This window comes from Humulus lupulus, chromosome 8, assembly GCF_963169125.1.
Source record: "Humulus lupulus chromosome 8, drHumLupu1.1, whole genome shotgun sequence".
NCBI classification, from domain to species: Eukaryota; Viridiplantae; Streptophyta; class Magnoliopsida; order Rosales; family Cannabaceae; genus Humulus; species Humulus lupulus.
In genome coordinates, this window is record NC_084800.1 from 14,877,493 (window position 1) to 14,896,583 (window position 19,091).

At 33.6% G+C, this 19,091-nt stretch overlaps 2 protein-coding genes across 2 annotated transcripts; both read right to left on the reverse strand.

Annotated features, from left to right (window-relative positions):
• Positions 1–3,712: 3,712 nt before the first annotated feature.
• LOC133794721 (nuclear transcription factor Y subunit B-1) lies at positions 3,713–6,469 on the reverse strand. The gene is made up of 2 exons (XM_062232100.1): positions 6,418–6,469; positions 3,713–4,559 (listed from the first exon to the last, which is right to left on the reverse strand). The coding sequence occupies exons 1-2, from the start codon at positions 6,467–6,469 to the stop codon at positions 3,925–3,927; spliced, it is 687 nt and encodes a 228-aa protein (XP_062088084.1). The 3' UTR covers positions 3,713–3,924.
• A 1,362-nt stretch (positions 6,470–7,831) lies between these two features.
• On the reverse strand, positions 7,832–10,612 carry LOC133794722 (trihelix transcription factor GTL1). The gene is made up of 2 exons (XM_062232101.1): positions 9,851–10,612; positions 7,832–8,892 (listed from the first exon to the last, which is right to left on the reverse strand). Exons 1-2 carry the CDS (start codon positions 10,291–10,293, stop codon positions 8,112–8,114), a joined length of 1,224 nt encoding a protein of 407 aa, XP_062088085.1. The 5' UTR covers positions 10,294–10,612; the 3' UTR covers positions 7,832–8,111.
• Between the last annotated feature and the right edge of the window lie 8,479 nt (positions 10,613–19,091).

The following is a 19,091-nucleotide window of genomic DNA, read 5'->3' on the forward strand; positions in this document are numbered from 1 at the left end:
AAATAAGAATAGAAAAAGTCATAGTGTAAACAGTAGTATACATGCATCAACTATTTTTAGTTTTTAATGTATCTTACAATGTCCTTTGGTGAATTTGATGAAGAAAAAGAGCTCCAATCATTTGATAAAAATAAACTATCACACAAATTTATAAGATAAAAAATGATATGTATGCCTTTATTATTTTAAAACAAATATGATTTAATTATTTAAATTAGGTAAATTTGCGACAATAATACCTATGTAGTTTGATTTGTTGCACTTAAATGCTTATGTAAAAATTTTGACGACAATAATGCCTACCGTTACTTATTTTGTGCAGACATTGGTCCCTGGACCGTTAAGTCTGACTGGGAACCTACGTGGCTATACTTGAGTGATCCAATTTTATTTAAATATTAAAAAATTATTTAAAAATAATTAAATAGTTTTAAATTAAAAAATCCAAAAATATAAAAATAATTAAATTTTATTTTATGTATTTAAATAATAAATTTAAGCTATTTTTTAATTATCATAAAACTTAATTAAAAATCATTTTAAAAAGTGGTATTAAATTAAACCTAAAACTAAAATTAAAATAAACATTTAGACTTTTTTTTAATTCTTTTCTACTCTTGTTCGTCTCTCCCTTCATTCATCTTCTTTTTCCCCTAATTTTAAACCTCATGTTCTTCTTTTCTTCCCCTAATCTCAATACAACTCAAATACTAAACCATCGTCATCATATTCTTCTTCTTCTCCATCTTCGCTATTCAGCCCAAACCCAAACCCCACGTTTCACAGATATTCTCAAAACCCATATCCAGCGACCCCATGGACGGAGCACCTAGTCTCGTCTCCCGGTGGTCTTGACGTCAAACTCTCTTCTCCAGGCGGTCCAGATCTTCTTCTTCTTAGTAGCATTTGGCTTCGTCCTCAATAGACGACTTCAATCTTAACCCAGATCCAGTCGACCCCATGGACGGAGCACCCAGTCTCGTCTCCAGGTGGTCTCGACGTCGAACTCTCTTCTCTTGGTAGTCCCGATCTTGTTCTTCGTCTTAGTAGCGTTTGGCTCTATCCTCAATCGATGACTTCAGTCTCAACCCACAAACTCCGATCTATTTTGTCTGTTCTTAATTCCACTTACTTGTTTGTGGTTTGAAAAAATTGATTGATTTTTTTTTTATAATTTTTGGATTTAACAAAGAAAGAACACCATATATATATTTATATGTTATTGACTTAGTGATTTGGGTAATTTGAATACATTAATATAACTTTGTTTGTTCTTCAGTAATTTCTTTCTTTTGGTGTAATCTGGGGATTGATTTATATTAGACACGTGAAAAATATATAAAGAAATTTTCATTCATAAAGATATAAAGGGTTGGATTAATTATTTTTGTTCATGAGTAATTGGATTTTTGGGTTTAGTTTAATTGATATTTTTTTAATTAAGTTTTATGATAATTAAAATATTAAGTTAGTTTGCATTTATTTTTCTAAAATATTAAATTTATTTTTCTAAATGTATGAAAGAAAATTTAATTATTTTTGGGTTTTTAATTTTAAATATTTTTTTAATATTTAAATAAAATTAGACCAATCAGGTATAGCCACGTAGGTCTCTGGTCAAACTTAACGGCCCAAAGACCAATGCTGCACCAAATGAGCAACAGTATGCATTTAAGTGCAACAAATCTAACTACATTGCATTATTGCCGTAAATTTCCCTTTAATTTATCATAAAATATCTTAAAAATATCCTATTATAATTAATCTGATTATTTTTTGTCTAAGTTTATGTTTATTCTAGTTTTTGAATTTAGCAGTGACAACAAAATATTATATATTATATGTTTAATATAATATTAAATTTTATTTAAGTTATAAAATATATGGTATTATTATTTTAAATAATTTTTATTGTAAAATATCTCAAAAATATCCTATTTTAATTTTTTTATTTAATTTTATTTAAATTTAAGTCATGTTTACAGTCTACCGTTAAATATAAGAATATTCCGTTAAAGTTAACGAAAAAAATAAAAAATCGTTAAAACCAAGAATTTCCATTATCTACACATTTAACGATTTTTTATTTTTTTCGTTAACTTTAACGGAATATTCTTATATTTAATAGAAATTTTTTATATTTAACAGTAGATTGTAAACATGACTTAAATTTAAATAAAATTAAATAAAAAAATAATTAAACAAATTAAAATAGGATATTTTTGAGATGTTTTACAATGATAATTATTTAAAAATAATAAAACCATACATATAAAAGTTAATTAAACTTAATATTACATTAAACATATAATATATAATATTTTGTTGTCATTGCCAAATTAAAAAACTAGAACAAATATAAACTTATAAAAGATTAATTAATTAATTAATTAAAATAGGATATTTTAAAGATATTTTGTGATAATTTAAATAATTAAATCATATTTATTTAAAAATAATAAAGACATACATATTATTTTTTTATCTTATAAATTTGTATGATAATTTATTTTTTATCAAGTGATTATATCTATTTTTCTTTATCAAATTGAACAAAGGACATTGTGAGATATATTAGAAATTAAAAATAGTTGATGCATATATACATTGTCTACACTATGACTTTTTCTATTATTATTTTATTTTTATTAATAATTTCTTTTTAAATATTATAGTATTTTATATATATGTCATGTAGTAATGTAAAAAAAATATTTATATCAATATTGTGTTTAGATATTATATATGTATAGATTATTGATATAAATATTTATATATACTATAAAACTATAATTCATTCTATTATATATATATATATTTAAAAAAACTGTGAATCAGTGTATTTCAAGTTGCTTCTACCTAGTTGTTGACCCTTGATTTGGCCAACGACACGGAGTCAAATAAACGACAAAGAACAAAAGAAAATTAAGAAGAGAATCAAATGGAAAGAAAATGACACAAGTGATTTATAGTGGTTCGGCTCCAACTGGATGTTAATGACCTACGCCCACTTAGTGTTCTTATTGATATTGAATCCCAAAATTATGATCAAAGAACTAGGGTTCTTGAGTTTCACAAGCCTTGAGAGGATTACCGTTTCGATGGATAATCACACTATGCTTTTCTCTTTAAATACCAAGATCAAAAGTTCAAAAGTCTTTTCCTTGAGCCATCTTCTTCTTATTTATAGGCTCAAGAGGGCTATATGGGCCGATGAGCCTTAATTACAATTAAGATTAGTATATCAAGGTAATAAAATAAAACATTATAAATGTAATTATTACAAGATTACGTATTCCAAAAGAAGTAAATGAAAATATACGACCTGACTGGTCGCACCCAATCGCGAGACTCGAAGAATTAATGATTATCGGGTCAATGGTCGAACAAGATCCCTTCATTCAAAACTGCCACGTGCCAGTCACGAAAGAAATTCCTGCCACATCCGGAGCCAATTTTGGGTAAACACTAGTATATATATATATATATATATATATATATAAACAATAACAATAAGGTGATGCTTTATTAGTATTTTTTTTCAATTTTTTTCTTTTGAAGAAATATTAGTTTTGTTTTTATTGTAGTACTTTATCATAATATAGTGGGGTATTTTTTCTTTTTTCGAAAGGGGTGTAATATATTGGGTAGAAATAAGAATAAAAAAGCTACATAAATTTAGGCTCATGTACGCATGTTGCTTGCTTCTAATCAAAATAATATAAACAGAAAGAATATAGATGGCTTCGAGAAATGGCAACGGAAGAGTCTAACATTAAACTTTGGAAGTCTTGATTTGGATAATCCATATCGAAAACAGCTATGTATAAAGCCGTCAAAACAAAAACAAAAATTAAACCACCACGGTACACTAGCACTTGATGATCAAATCCAATCAAATTTCACAGTGATCCACATATATTTTCACTTATACTGCCCATGTACTTGTTCTCCATTGGCCACTGCGGCCTGGGACGAGCCTCCTCCAGCACCGGAAGCAGTAGCGGCGGTGGCATCCTTGAAATAGCCAAAGAACCCGTTATGATGATGCCCGGCTACATGAAACGACGCCGCATTGGGTACAAAACCCGTGGCTAAGGCGGAGTAGTCTAAGCTACCGAGCCTCTTCATGAAGGGAGCAGCAACTAAATCGGAGGCACTCCCAGCACCACCCCTGACGGTGGCACGGTCGCCTTCGGTCTCGCGGTAGCGGTGGAGGTAGAGTGTGAGGGGCTCGATGTAGTCGTCGAAGCCGAGCTTACTCATGGCCCAGAGCACGTCCTCGGCGGTGATGGTCTTCCGCTGCTCTCGCTGGCACCGCTCGTTGGCTTCTCCAGTGATGAAGCTGATGTACTCCGAGACGCACTCCTGGATCGTCTCCTTCGCGTCGTCGGAGATTTTGGCGTGCGGTGGGAGGATCTTACGCATGATTCGGATGACGTTAGCGATGGGCATGAACCGATCTTGTTCCCGAACCGTGCATTCATTCTCGTCGCTCGGTTGGGGATTGATCTCGTTTAACCTGCTTCCGTTGATTTCTGATACTTTGGCCGCTGTTCCTGCTCAAAACCAACACAAATATTCAACCGGTGCATGGATAATATGTATAAATGTTCAACTTTTTAATGTCAATTTATTGTGTTATTGTGGTAATTAATGCGACGATCAGATGCCATAATTAATACTTGGTTACATATAATTATCTTATTAAGAAAGAAGAGGTAAGAAATAGCATCTGTCGATTGAGCAGAAATGCCACATGAGGATAGTGGACCCCGAAAAAGCGCACGTGAGAGATGGTAGCCGTAACGCACGTGGACCAGGAAAACGCAGTTGTGGGCCATGAAACACGGCATATATATCCCGTGGGAGAATCCTGGTGGAGCTACTTGGCCAATCAGATGGTGATGATGTGGCTCTGAGCTGAGAGAGCAACCTCGTGATCAGAGATTCATCATTATGAAACTTGGAAGTCTTTTCTTTTAATACGAAAGGCTATTGGCGTAGATGAATATTTGAAATTTTATAGGCATATATATTAAAAGAAAAGAAAAAAGACAACGATAAAGTTTGAAGCTTTCAGAAGGGATCTGACATCGAAAGAGGAAAAAGACAAAGTAGAGTAGAACCAGCCAACCATATTCATGTCTTTCATTCGGTAAAAAAAATTAAAAGTATATATACCGGACTCTGTTCCTCATTTAATAGCGATACTTTGTTTTCTCACAATGCCACCTAATCGAACGACCGACCCACCGATATGTGGATGAATGGAAGACCCTGAGTTCGGCGACATTTGATTATAACTGATCATCAACATTAATTATTATCATATGCTGATTTATTAGTTTACGTACTTTAACTTCATCACTCTTGAAAAGTAGCGCGCGATAGAGAAAAAGTCATATTTGATATGATCACTACTAGCTTAGGCAGCCACTAGGTAATAGTAATACTAAAGAAACGGCTGAATCCATTATTACAAGCAGAAGAAAGAGAGAAGAATCGAAAACGTACATACTGCATGTATATTATGGGTATACGTATATATATACTCTACATGTTATATATATGTTAATTATAAAAGGTTCAAAATTTCAAACTAGAGTGGGGGTGGGCTAAGTAAAGTATTGGCTGAGAAAGCATGCATGGCTGCCACTTGTTGATGTGGGGTCATGTGTTGCATGCAGGGTACATGCCACCTGTACACCCTCAAGTCATTTCCCAAACACTGCACTATTATTCTACGGTTTCTAACTCTTTTGATCATCTTAGCTGTACGCAAACACATGTTGTTTGCCATCTTTGCACCACTGATGATCAGGTTTTTTTGTTCCACTCGATCGAGGGAGTTTGTGTACATATATAAAATGAAAAATATAATATACAGTATATATATTTATATATACCATGATCGACCTTATCATCATTCAAGTCATGCATTTTGACTCTATGGCCAACAGATTAAATGATTGCAGACATATATATATATATAAATTTATATCTATATATCATAGATAGATAGAGAGAAGTTGACATGATCGACGAATTTAATAAAATAATGAAAGATATTAATGATCAGATCGTCGATGGAGAAGATGATGATACGGAACATTAGGATGTGAAGGCACGGTTTGTATACATACGTACTAACAAATCCGTGATTATCGCTTACCAAGCAACCCAGCTGGTAAGAGATTGATTACTATTGCATGCATGAGATGATGGATGATATTCACAATCTAAAGTCTAAAGACGAAGACGTTGATAACCGATAGAGAATATTAAACCAAGAATATCAAATAAACATTTTGTTAAATAATGTTAATAAATAATGATTTGTATATAGTAAGTCAATTTGAAGATAAATATAATGTATATGTGTACAGAATGTATGTATATATTTATATAGTTTACCAGAGCTTGCATTGGGGATCTTGCGATAGCCATGAAAACCTCCTCGTTCCATTTCGATTGATCTCTCTGCCAAGCTAGAAAAATATTCCAAGATGGATATTTGCGTTTTCTCTATAAAATTTTCGATTTTGAAAATGCAGCAGTAAAAGGCACTATAACTTGTTAAATGGCGAGTCAAAACTTATAGTAAATGAAAAGCACAACTAATGTGGCAGCCATTAGCGAGTTGAACGAGGAAGCCGGCGCTTGCCGGTACTTATTAGGCTTCACTGATGGACAGCACCCCATCACAATCCACATGGACTTCGTTGTTACCGGCAGTAGTAGGTTGCTTTGCTCCCTCGTACTTGTACAACGTAAATGGGCCTGTTTATTCATCTTCCAGCCCAGGAGGCCCATCCATTTTTATACACTCATTTTTCCAAAAATGAGGCTGGTAGTAACTTTTTGGTGGGTTTTTTTGGTCAATTACTTTTCAGGTGTAAGTAATACTGAAACGTTTTCTTCCTTTCCTTCTGCTTTTATCGTTTTTTTTTAGCGATGCTTTTCTCGTTTGTATAGTAAGATAAAATTGCCAATCCAATTATTAAGAAAAAGGGGAAATTTGTGGCATAAATGCTTATGTATTTTAATTTGTTGTAATTAAATGCCTAGGTAATATTTTTTGTGTCAAAATCCCTTCAGTTAATGATCCCTCCATGATCTGAACAAGGGACAGAGTCTGATCCTACTAACCTAGTTGGTTCCGAAACGTTACGAATTGGTATATGCAAATCTTTCCTTTTGAGTCATATGTACGCGTATCGAATGTTACATGCATCGGTTGGTATTGGCCAACCGTTGTGTCACTTCCAATAGTCACTATGCGCAGTACTTATATATGCGGAAAAAGAAGTTAGGTAATAATAAACGAATATTCAGATTGAGTTATTATGGAAGGACACAATAATAATATTAGTAATAACGGTGATGGTGTGTGCAGTGTCGTCTCGGCGGTGATGATAATGGTGGTAGCGGCTTTGTTGCTCTTTCTTCCGTTGGGAATGGGAGCAGTGCAGCCCCCTTCTGTTTTAACGCTCCTCGTCTTTCCTATCGTCTTGTTCGTTGTTTTCATCCTTCTCTCTCGAGCCACCTCTTCCTCTGTTTGAAGAATAAAGATTATAATTATGATGCGCTTCTTCTCTTCACATTTTTATCTAAATATGGATGATTCTCATCTTTTAGGACAATAATTATTCATTATGTTGTTGTTTTTACTATCACTATGTTGATCTATATACGCTCTAAGTTGTAGTATTCTCTTCCCTCAATAGAATAAATAAATCAATTGTCGTAATCGCTTCCACGTTTTTCTTTGAAAAGTATATGCTTCCGAATACCCAAGTATGCTAGAAGAATTCGAATGCGGACAGAGTACATAAATTTCTTTTTTAATTTTTACTGAACTACAACTCTCTAAACAGTTCCATTGGGATGCAAACTTCTACGTTCAATACAAGACAAAACTATTGGTCGTAGAAAAGTAGGTAAGATCATAGATGACATAGCAAATAACCATTAGATAATATTACAAAATATGAGAATGGGAAAGTATATAGTTTTTGGATAATATTCTCCACCAACCTACCATAGTTAGCGGAGAAAACTGAGGGAGAAAGTGATGCTCAGAGACTACTTAGCACTACAAAAAGGTTTTAACCGGTGTAAGGAGACTCTCCAGACTCCTTTTCACTTCTGACTTCATCCCCATTGTTTGGGGTACTATCGCCAATTCCTGAGTTTGCAACTCCATTTTTGTAAAGGGATTCCAAGCTTCGGAAATATGGACAGGTCTTACCATTGGCAGAACGCTTCTTCCCACTACCATTTGGCTTCTTGAAATATTTGTTCATGTTATCCCATTTCTCTTTACACTTTTTTGCCGCTCTGTTGTAGCCCATACTATACATACCAACTGAAATCTCCTCCCAGATGCATCCTTTGGAGTCTGTAGTTTGAAACTTATGTTCTAAATCAGTTCGAAGAGCTATAAGGGCTTGTACTTCATCTTCTGGCCATCTTTTATTTTCTGAATTGCATTTGGTATCTGCTTGAGCATCAATTCTACCAACCCTATTTTCTTCCATGAATGGTCGAGATACCGGTTCAGGGATTTGAATCTCTTCACCCAACAAGTTCTGGAGAAAGGAAATGAGAGCTAAGCTTCGAGATGTTTCCTGGGTTCTTACCAACTCATCTCTTTTCCTTCTTTCCATCTCCATCTGTTTCCAAGCTTCTTCTCTCAATATTCTCTCCCTCTCCATCTTCTTTACCATGTCTATCAACTGGTTATGCATCTCTTCTTGTTTCTCCATCACTTTAGTCACCATATTTTCAAGAAAATGCTCAATATTTCTTTTGGATTTTCTTCTCTTCTGATTAACAACTCCTTTAAAGTTTGCTACTGAATAATTAACTTCATCATCAGAAGACGAGCTGAGAACAGTGAAGAAACAGTATTATTGATTCATTCATTGCCATGGAAGTTTCTAACATTCTAATAATGGCTTATAGACATAAAGCACCTCAAATTACTAGCTCATTTGAGAACAATATTGCACTAACTAACAAAGACCCGAGATGCACCAAAATAACACTATGGCACATGCATTATAAGAGTGCTTATTTAACGTGTCTCAACCTCAACTGCAAACCAAGAATAAGAAAAATGGCAAAATTAAACAAAACCCATGAGGAAAAAACAGCTGATTTAAAATATAATGCGACATTTCAACTCATGTTCCTAAACCAGCAACATGTAAAATAAAAATTATTGGAAAACATACAAACATTGAATTGGCATAACGATGCACATAAACATATTGTACTCAGCAAAGCTAGCTACCAATGTTTCACTACCATTCCAAAATAACATTCTAAACAAGAGGGCCTTTTTTAATTTATTAGTTTCATTATTTTTGGATTAAAAGAAGCTAGCTCAACTCGGTTTTGTTGGACCACAATACTTTGAAGCAGTATCATGGCCCCATTGCACTGTGTAGAGCTTTGTTAAGAAACAACAACCTTAGTTTAATAGAATAAATTTACTCTGAAAAGAAATTTAAAGATAAATACTCCTCAAACCAACAAATAAAGAAAAACTTTGTAAATTGTACTGATCAAGCTATCTTCTTAAGCTACAAGTCGTTTGGCAACAACATAAACAAAACATAATATTAAAAAAAAAAAGTGAAAAAAATCATAAAAGCCGCCGTGTGCAAAACAAACAGAAAGAAAAAGTGTCGGTTTTTTCAAAAAAAAAAAAAAAATTGCCACTGGCATGAAAAATACTGAGAAGGACTCAAAGACACATAAAATGTCACAATATTATATCATTCTTCTAACCCTTAAAAAAATAATTGCAATAAAAAATGTTGGATAAACAAAAACTCACCTAGACTCGTCCTCCACTACACGTTCGCCACCATTCATCTCCCAATCCTCCCCAAATGAGCCCAACCCGACTTGAATCGGGTCATCTACCGTAACGGAGACGCTCCCACCACTACCAACGTCGTCTCTCTGAGTTTCAAATTTGACGGCGCAGTCAAACTCTTCATCAAGGGGTTCCGACTGGTCGCCCAAAAACCCCTTGGCCAGGGTTTCTACGAGCCCAACGTTGCCCCGAACATCAGCAACAGGGGACCGAACGTGGCAGCGAATAGGCCGGAGTTTCTGGGGAGGTGAAATCGGACGGTGATTGATGATGTCAGGAGAATGGACCACAGCATTCGGATGGGCGTAAATGAGGTCCACAGTCGGCTCCGGGAAAGGAGCAATAAGCTGAGGAAAGTCGTCGGAGTTGGGAATTTGCCGGTCGCCGGCGAAAGCCTCCATAGTGATTGTAATTGTTTAAAATATATTTTTGTTTTGTGGTAAAGAAATAATTTTTTTTAAAAAAAAAGTAAAAATAAAATTAGGGTGTGAGGCAGTGAAGTGAGTGAAGGGAGTTGTTGGTTTGAGGAGGGAGGTGGGTGAAATATGATTTTAGTAAATAATGGGGTAAAATGACATTACAGGACATTTTAATTTGATTGCATTCAATGGGTATGGGCCTACAACCACTTATGGCCCAACGTACCCACCGCTCTGTTCAAAATTGGTTCCTTGATTTCGGATTGTCCATCTCTCGGCCTCGTATAATAGGGACAGGATGTCAATCCTAATTTACATCTTCTACCTTCTACCGTAATCTAAAAAAAAATTCATTTTATACGGTAATGTTAACAAATTACAAAAATACAGCATTCACTACCTACCACCCATGTCCACCCGTGTATATATATATATATTAACCCTTTGTTTTACTTTTTTATTTCAATTTTTAATAAGAATTAGGCATATCAAATAATATAATAATAAAAGTAATAATAATTATAGTTACTACCTTCAATAAAATAAAATAGAGTAATGTATTTTATTTAAAATAAATATATTTATTAATATTTATACAATTACTCAAAAAAAAAAATATTTATACAAATTACAAATATACTGTTAATTAAAATTAACATTAATAACTATATGTTACAATATATAGTTAAAGATAATCACAATATTATTATTCTTTATAAAAATATTATATATATTTTTTAAATCATAGCTAGTCAAGTCTCAACACTCCATGTTAAACCAAAATCATAATCTAATCCAAGTTTCAAGTTTTGTTACAAAAATATATTTAAAGTTAAAAAATTAGTTTTGTAAATCTTTGTAATAATCATGTTAAATTAATTTATAAATATTTATGTAAATGTGAGTTACAAAAATAAACTTTTTAGTTGTGAAATTAGTTTTGTAAATTGTTGTTACAAAAATGTAAAACTTGTTTAAAGAAAAATATTGTATTTCACCACTATATTCAATAAAGTGTTTTATAAATAATGAATATCTTAAATTTATATTTTTAAGTTGTATAGCATAAATATGATGTTTCATGTAATTTTTTGGTACAATATTGTAACAATATGAAAAAGTATAATAATTTTATGTATATTTTGTTTATGATTTCTTAACTATAAAATATTTTCGTAAATATTAGTTACAAAAATATCTTTCTTAGTTGTAAAACTAGATTTGTAAATTATTGTTACAAAAAAAAAAAATTTAGTTACGAATTTGTTTGTAAGTTTAATCTACAAAAAAAAAAAAAAATCTACAATTCTATAACTGATTTTGTAAATATTATTTACAAACACGTAACAAATATTTACAAGTTCGTAACATATATTTACTAGTTTGTAAACGTTGATCACAAGAAATTGTATTTTACAGTTTTTATTTATGATTTTGCCACTCCGTATTTACAATTTTGCCATTCCGTGTTTTTATCCAAAAATTCCGTATTTTTGTAAGCTACTGTATTTTTCAGATTTTGTTTAACTTTTAGTGCATTTTTGTAAATTTCCCTTGAATTTTTAAGTTATTCGCCCGTTTGAGACAGCTTTTAGAAAAAACCAAAAGTTGCTTTATGAAAAAATTGTGTTTAGTTTAACTTAGGTTAGCTTCTTATTTTAATTTGTTTTTAGTTTATATACTTAAAATAATATATTAGATAAAAAATAAAAAATAAATACTTTTTTAATTTAAAAAATCTTTTTGAAGAAGTTATGAATCTTAGTTTTTTTTCAAAAGTAGAGCTACTTTTAAAATTATAATAATTTAAACACTTTAAAAATAATTTTTTATAAAAAATAATATCTAAACACTTTAAAAATATTTTTTTATAAAAAATAATATCTTTCTATAATAGTTATCTAAACAAAAAAATAAATTAAATTTTTTACTTATCTTATACTATTAACTATAAGGAAAAGCAAAATTTTTATCAAACAGAGTATAAAACAATAAAATGAATTGTGTATTGCAATGATTATAGTTGTGCAATAAGAAAATCCTAATTTTGAGGATTTTCTTGTTCTTTTAGGCTTTTGTTTTTTGGAAAATTTTTTGTTTTAGAAAAGATTGAGAAACATGTTTTCTTAAAATTATATAAGTGATTTTTTTAATATATCTTTTAAAAGGGACTTTCTTCAGTCCCTCGGTTCATTTTCAGGACTTAGTCCTGTGTTTGATTTTTAGCCTTTAGATTTATTGTTTTAGAAAATGGATGGTGTGATTTAATTGTTGAGTTTATTGGGTGTGAAAGTACTGTTATGGCCTTAGGGACCCCTTAGTAACCAGTGACCTTTTCTTTGTGTTTGATCGGTGATTTTGCCCGTTTAGCCATTCTTCTCCTTTGAAAAGCTAAAGTCCCTCCTAAACCAAATCATAAGTTTGGAAGGAAAATTTCCTCTCATTTAGTCCATTATTCTCCTTGACGAATTCGGGCTAGGTTTTTTTGTTTGGAGTAGTGAGGATTTGGATTGAGTTTGGTAAAATTTGCTACTAATTTGGAGGTGTTTGATTCTACATGCACTGTTGTTTGGCTTGAGCTTGAAGGACCGAGTGGCCAAGCATAAATCCTTGCATCTTTGTGTTGAGTTCTTCGGGTAAGTTCTTATACCACATTTACGTGATAAGTTTTGGGCATTAGCTAATTAGGCAAAAATTATGTTTGGCTTCTTTGAATTCTGGGTAATGGTGCACTCGATTATTCAGTGGCCGAGCACATATAATGGTGACCACCTTATGTTTGAATTTTAGTTTGAGAGAAATTATAATAGCAATCATATGATTGTGAAATATAACAATGCGTGATCAAATTGATATTATCAAAGTTTTTAATGCATTTGTTTCATCCAATTCTAAATTCTATTTTTATTTGTATCAGTTTTAAAAGTGCTTGCATATTGTTTGATAAAATGTCTCAGTGAAGAATTTATTCGAAAAGTTATGAATTTCTGATTGCTATATGGTCAATTAAAGATGCAGTTGGCACTCGTCAAATAAGCATATGAATTTAAGTAGAGGGTCTGGAAAAGAATTAAAAAAATTTACGGAAATAGACAAGGTAAGAGAATCAGTGTACTGAATAAGAGACTCGTAGAATACTCAAGTAATTTGTGACTTTAGGTGTGCTTCTATTGATAGTTTGCTAATTTCAGCATTGTTATGTTTAACAAGATTATGTTCATAGTTGTCACTAGATGGAAGAGATATAGTCATGGTGTACTATGAATGTGTCATCATTGGAAGGTAATTGATGATAAACTGAAATAGATAACTCTGTGAAAATGAGTACAAAAAATAAAATAAAACACCATTGTGGAAAACTAAGGGCCATGCATCAGGTCCTAATCACAAGAAAATTAGTTATTGACACTTTATTTGAAAATATTGGATGCCACTTGAGATTAGCTCTAGTGGTGTGTGTGAGATTAAGGGGCAGAGTTGAAGACTGTAAAGATATATGTTATTGAAAAAATGAGAATAAAAAATTGTTAACCTGTTTTCTGTGACCAACCAAAATGTTAGAAGTAACATATAATTGGCTTAATTGGTTTTGGCAACATAACTCACTGGTAGTTTCAGCAGTGATTGAATCATTGATAGTTTACTTTGTCACTTCTTCGATAGCTTTTAGACAAATGTAATTAGTTGACCGAAGTATTATTTTTTTCATGTTAAACAACTGATTTTGGAGGAAAATATAATCAACTAAAATGTGTTTACACCTTACTTATTGTGTTCAGGTTTTTGAGAAATTGGAGTAGATTATATTTATTTGCCAGGGTGTTGTTGTACTGAAATCTATTTTGTCTAATGCACTACCACTCCATTAACATCTTTGTTTAGAAGTATTTAAAATATAAACAAATCTAAATGTTAAAGCATGACAAGTATTGTTGTAGCATGGAGTATATTAATTATAATACAAGGTATAATTTATTCTAATCAAATAGTTTGGTTTTTTATGTGTGGTGCATATCTAGTTAAACTATGTGATAACTTGAAAGGACTCGGGAGTTCCCAAGAGTTGTTTCATTTTAATTACAGAGATGGCTAGGTTGTTTACGTAAGTGCATAGGAATGTTTACTTAGCGTTAGTTTTTTTTTTTTTTTGATAAGAAGAAAATTATATTCCACTAAAAAATCAACTTACAAAACCCCCTGTACCAGAAACGAATATACAGTTACAGCTTTACAAAAGTTGAATAAAATCAACCATACTCTTCTTAACAACCTTTAGTTTAATGCTCCTAATATCAAGTAATTTGGCTTTAAGACCCATAAGAATAAAAGAATTCAATTTCAAAACAATACAAGAATAAGACTCAAAGATACACCAATTCCTATTAGACCAGATGATCTACACTGTAGTAGCAAGAACAGCAGCACTAATCCTTTGATGAAGCCCCCTAGGTCTCCCATCCATCCACTTCATCCACTCTGAGTATTTAGGAGGCCACATCAGATGACCCAGCCAAGACCGAACCTGATACAACACCTACTGAGAGAATGGACAACTAAAAAACAGATGATCACGCGACTCCATATCCAACTCACAAATAGGACATAAGCAAGACTCAATTTGAATATGGCATTTAATCAAGTAGTCTCAAGTAAGAAGGTGACCTAAAACTACTTGCCAAAGAATAAATATATGCTTAGGAATAGATAGCTTACACCAAACCACCTTATCATAATGAACCTTCTCTTTGTGAACCAGATGCATATAAAGACTAGAAAGATTCAACTTGCCTTTGGAAACCGAAGGCTTTAATGAATCATGAGAGAAATGATCTCTCAGCTTAATAAGCTTCCTCCAGTACCAACTAACATCAGATTGTAGATTATAAGACCAGAAACTATGCCCTTTGAGATAGACATTAGCTACCCATTTGACCCATAAAGAGTCCTGTTTAGATGAAATAGCCCCAAATATATTTGGCCATCGATACAATATTCCATTTAGATCCTTCTTTAAAACCAATCCCACCCAAAATTTTTGGCAAACACACCTGATCCGATAATGATAAATGCACTCTGCTACGGATGCCTTTAACTCCCCAAAGAAATTTCCTGCATAACCTATCAATCTCCTGAATAACTCTTTGAGGGAGCAAAAATATACTCATCCAATAAGTCCTAATACCCAACAAAACAGAATATATGAGTTGAGATCTTCCTGCAAAAGAAAGATGTCTACTAGACCAAGTATGTAATCTATTGTGAATTTTTTTAAGAATTAAACCACAATCCTCAGCCTTCCATTTAGTTGGTCTTAGACACAATCCCAGATATTTAAAGGGAAGGATCCCTCCTCAATATTCAAGCTATCCATGATTTTTTTCCTTTTATCCAAATGAACACCACCAAAGTAGATGTGAGACTTAGATAAGTTCACTGCAAGACTAAAAACCTGCCTGAATTTTCGAAAACCATAATACAGAATCTGAACTAAAATATAGGAACCCTTACAAAAGAGAATGAGATATTATGGGCCAACGATCTTTGCTTAATGAAAGCACCCTGATTCTGATGAGTAAGAAAAGGAAGAACAGTAGACAACCTCACACACATCATCTTCGAAATACACTTGTATAAGGTGTTACAACAAGCTATTGGTCTATAATCTATTGCTGTGGAAGGAGTATCTTTTTTAGGGATAAGGGTAATAATTGATCTGTTAAGGGAATTAGGTAAGCAACCAGAATAAAAAAATGCAGCACAGCAGTGGCTATCTCATCCCCCAAATCTTTCCACATATACTTGAAAAACCCCGAACCAAACCCATCAGGACCAGGACTTTTAACATCATGAATACTAAACATGGCCATTTTTACATCCTTCTTCGAAAAAGGCCTAATCAAATTGAGTTGCTGGTCTAAACTCAAAATGTTGCCAACCTTAAAACAATCCAGCTGAATCCTAGAAGTAGCAGAGCTAGGACTGCCCAGAAAACCTTTAAAATGGTTAATAAAATGATTAACCACATCATCATAACAATCAACAATCTTGCCATGTTCATTTAAATAAGCAGTGATTCTATTAAAAGCTGACCTTCGTTTTAAAGTAGCATAAAAGTAAGATGTATTGTCATCTCCAAATCGCAACCAAGTAACTTTGCTCCTTTGCCTAAGAAAACTGTCATGCATCTTTGAATAGTGATTAAACTCTGAACATGCTACTTGTTCTGCTTGCTGTAACTCTATAGATTGAGGTTGCTGTTGCAGCAAATATTGTGGCTGTTGAAATTTTTCCTTGGCTTTTAAATATCTATCTGTGACATCTCCAACTTTCCTCTTATTAAACTGAATCAACACTGACTTCAATCTGTTTAGTTTCTGAATAATTCCCAGCAGATCATATCAGAACCCCTTAATACACCAACTTTTAAGAACAATCTCTCTGAATTCCTCATGTTTTGTCCTTTGTCATTGGTAAATTTTATGATAGGCGAATGGTGTATTTATTTTTATGACTTTGTAAATCTTAAGTCGTGTTTGACTAATGAATTTCCGTTTTTTATTTGACAGGTTAGTTTGGACTGATTAAAATAATTAAAAAATGGTTGAAGCAAAGAAGTTAGATTATAGATGCTCACCTCGTAGGGTATTTTCTGTTATTTCCAAACTCAATGGGGATCAAAAGGAGGTAGTGAAGCAAATGGGATTTGGGGCACTTTTGGGGATGAAAGATTGTGTTGTAAGAAGGAATCTAGTGACATGGTTGTTTTCTCGGTTCAACACCCAGGACGGGTCTTTGGAGGTTCATGGGAAACAATTTAAATTGAACAGTCAAATATTTGGTGCTACGATTGGTGTTAAGGATGGTGTTGAAAATTTATTTCATGATAGCAGGAAGAAGCATTCGAAAAAGAAGGTTGAAAGCACTGCTGTGCAAGTTCTAGAGGAGAAATTGATAACAGGTCAATCGGCGGATGTAACGCCCCAACTCCAGGGACCGTTACGGTGTGCCTTGCAAACAGTGCTAAACTCGCTAATCGAGTCATTTGGCCAAAATCGTGAACTAAGTATGATTAGCGGTTTAGGGATTAAAAACTTTGGTTAGGATGTAACGTTTCACTAGCACGTTTAATATATACATTGGGATCCCGAAAATATAATTTCAGAGTTTATTACAGAAAATATTTACAACAAGCCATTCTAAGCGGCAAAACAGGGTTCAACCCTAGTTCCACTTTAAACCTCGGCCGTGGCGGACGAGCAGCTGCATATGTTCACGTCATCACCTAAGCTCTCCAACTCAAGGATGGTCCAGCTTCCTCTTGCATTTACCTGCACCACGTAGCACCCGTGAGCCGAAGCCCAGCAAGAAAACCCAATAAAGTATGATATAGTATCAACAGCGATCATAATAACCATTCAGGACTATCAGTCCAAGCAAATAGGTGACAATAGCCAAAAGTCACAATAATGAGCATCACTCCTTCTAGCCATGTGACGATAGGGTCACCAGGGCTTAACTGATACGTGATCCTTTCATAGGTTTGATTAGGATAGGTGCATGGTGAATGGTCACCAACATAACCTTCCTCCCGACTCTAGAGTTGTGCCATGGACAACGTCCCTTGGCCGTGTGACAAACAGTCACCGGGGTCATATACCTTGGCCATAAACATCTGGTCATAGACCAGGCAAGTGCTTATAAGTTCTTCGACCTTAGGGTCGGTCTGACATTAATGCCATAGAGCCATTCAATGCATGATTCTCGACTTTAGAGTCGGTCCCTGACTAGTCAGTGTCATTCACAAGTAAGACATGTCACCAATCATATATCACATGTTTCATATCCGTTAACAAGGCACTTAGCATGCTTACTAAACATGTATTAGTGCTATTAGGGCCATGCATAACCACATAGGCTCAAGCTCTGAACAATATCATACTCAGTATATAAAGCATGTCCCAATCACATGTTTCTCATGCATCATACGCCATATATCCAGCAATCCAACATACACCAATAACAGCCATGCATGTCACATTTGATAGTCACCCAACATGCATCAAGAATAGCCATGCATGTCATACATAATAATCAACCAACATGCATCAATAATAGCCATGCATGTCATACATAGTAATCAACCAACATGCATCAATAATAGCCATTCATGTCTCATGTACACAGGGTGCAGTTTTCTTACCTCAAAGTCGAGCTAGAACGATTAAAAGAACGACCCTTGAGAACGATCAACTTTTAGTCCTTTAGCGGTCACCTAGTCATAACCAAATATAGGATACCATCAATAAAAATTATCAACACAAGTTCCCAAACCAATATCTAGCCTACGGGACATCAATCCCCACTTAACCAAGTAGTAGGATCAACCCCGAGGCATATGGTAAGCATCCCCAAGTCAAAAACCCTGTTCTGGCCAAATCTGCCCTGATGGGCCGCAGCTCACCAGAGCCATGCCGCGGCTCACCATCCTGACAGGGCCATTTCACATTTTAAGCCATCATAGGCCGCGGCACGCCATAGACAGGCCGCGGCTCATTACGCAAAACAGCCAAGAACCAGCACGCACCAGCCAACTCTCCCCTGCGTTTTCCCTTGGAACTAACCCTTCAAACCAACTCCAAACCTCAACCTAACACCCAATTTAACCACTAAACATTATCAACAAATCACCCACATCAAAACCCAAGTAAAACATCAATTAAACTTCCATTAATTCCAACTATTTACCATAAAATCAAAAGCTGAAAGTTCAAACCCAAAAC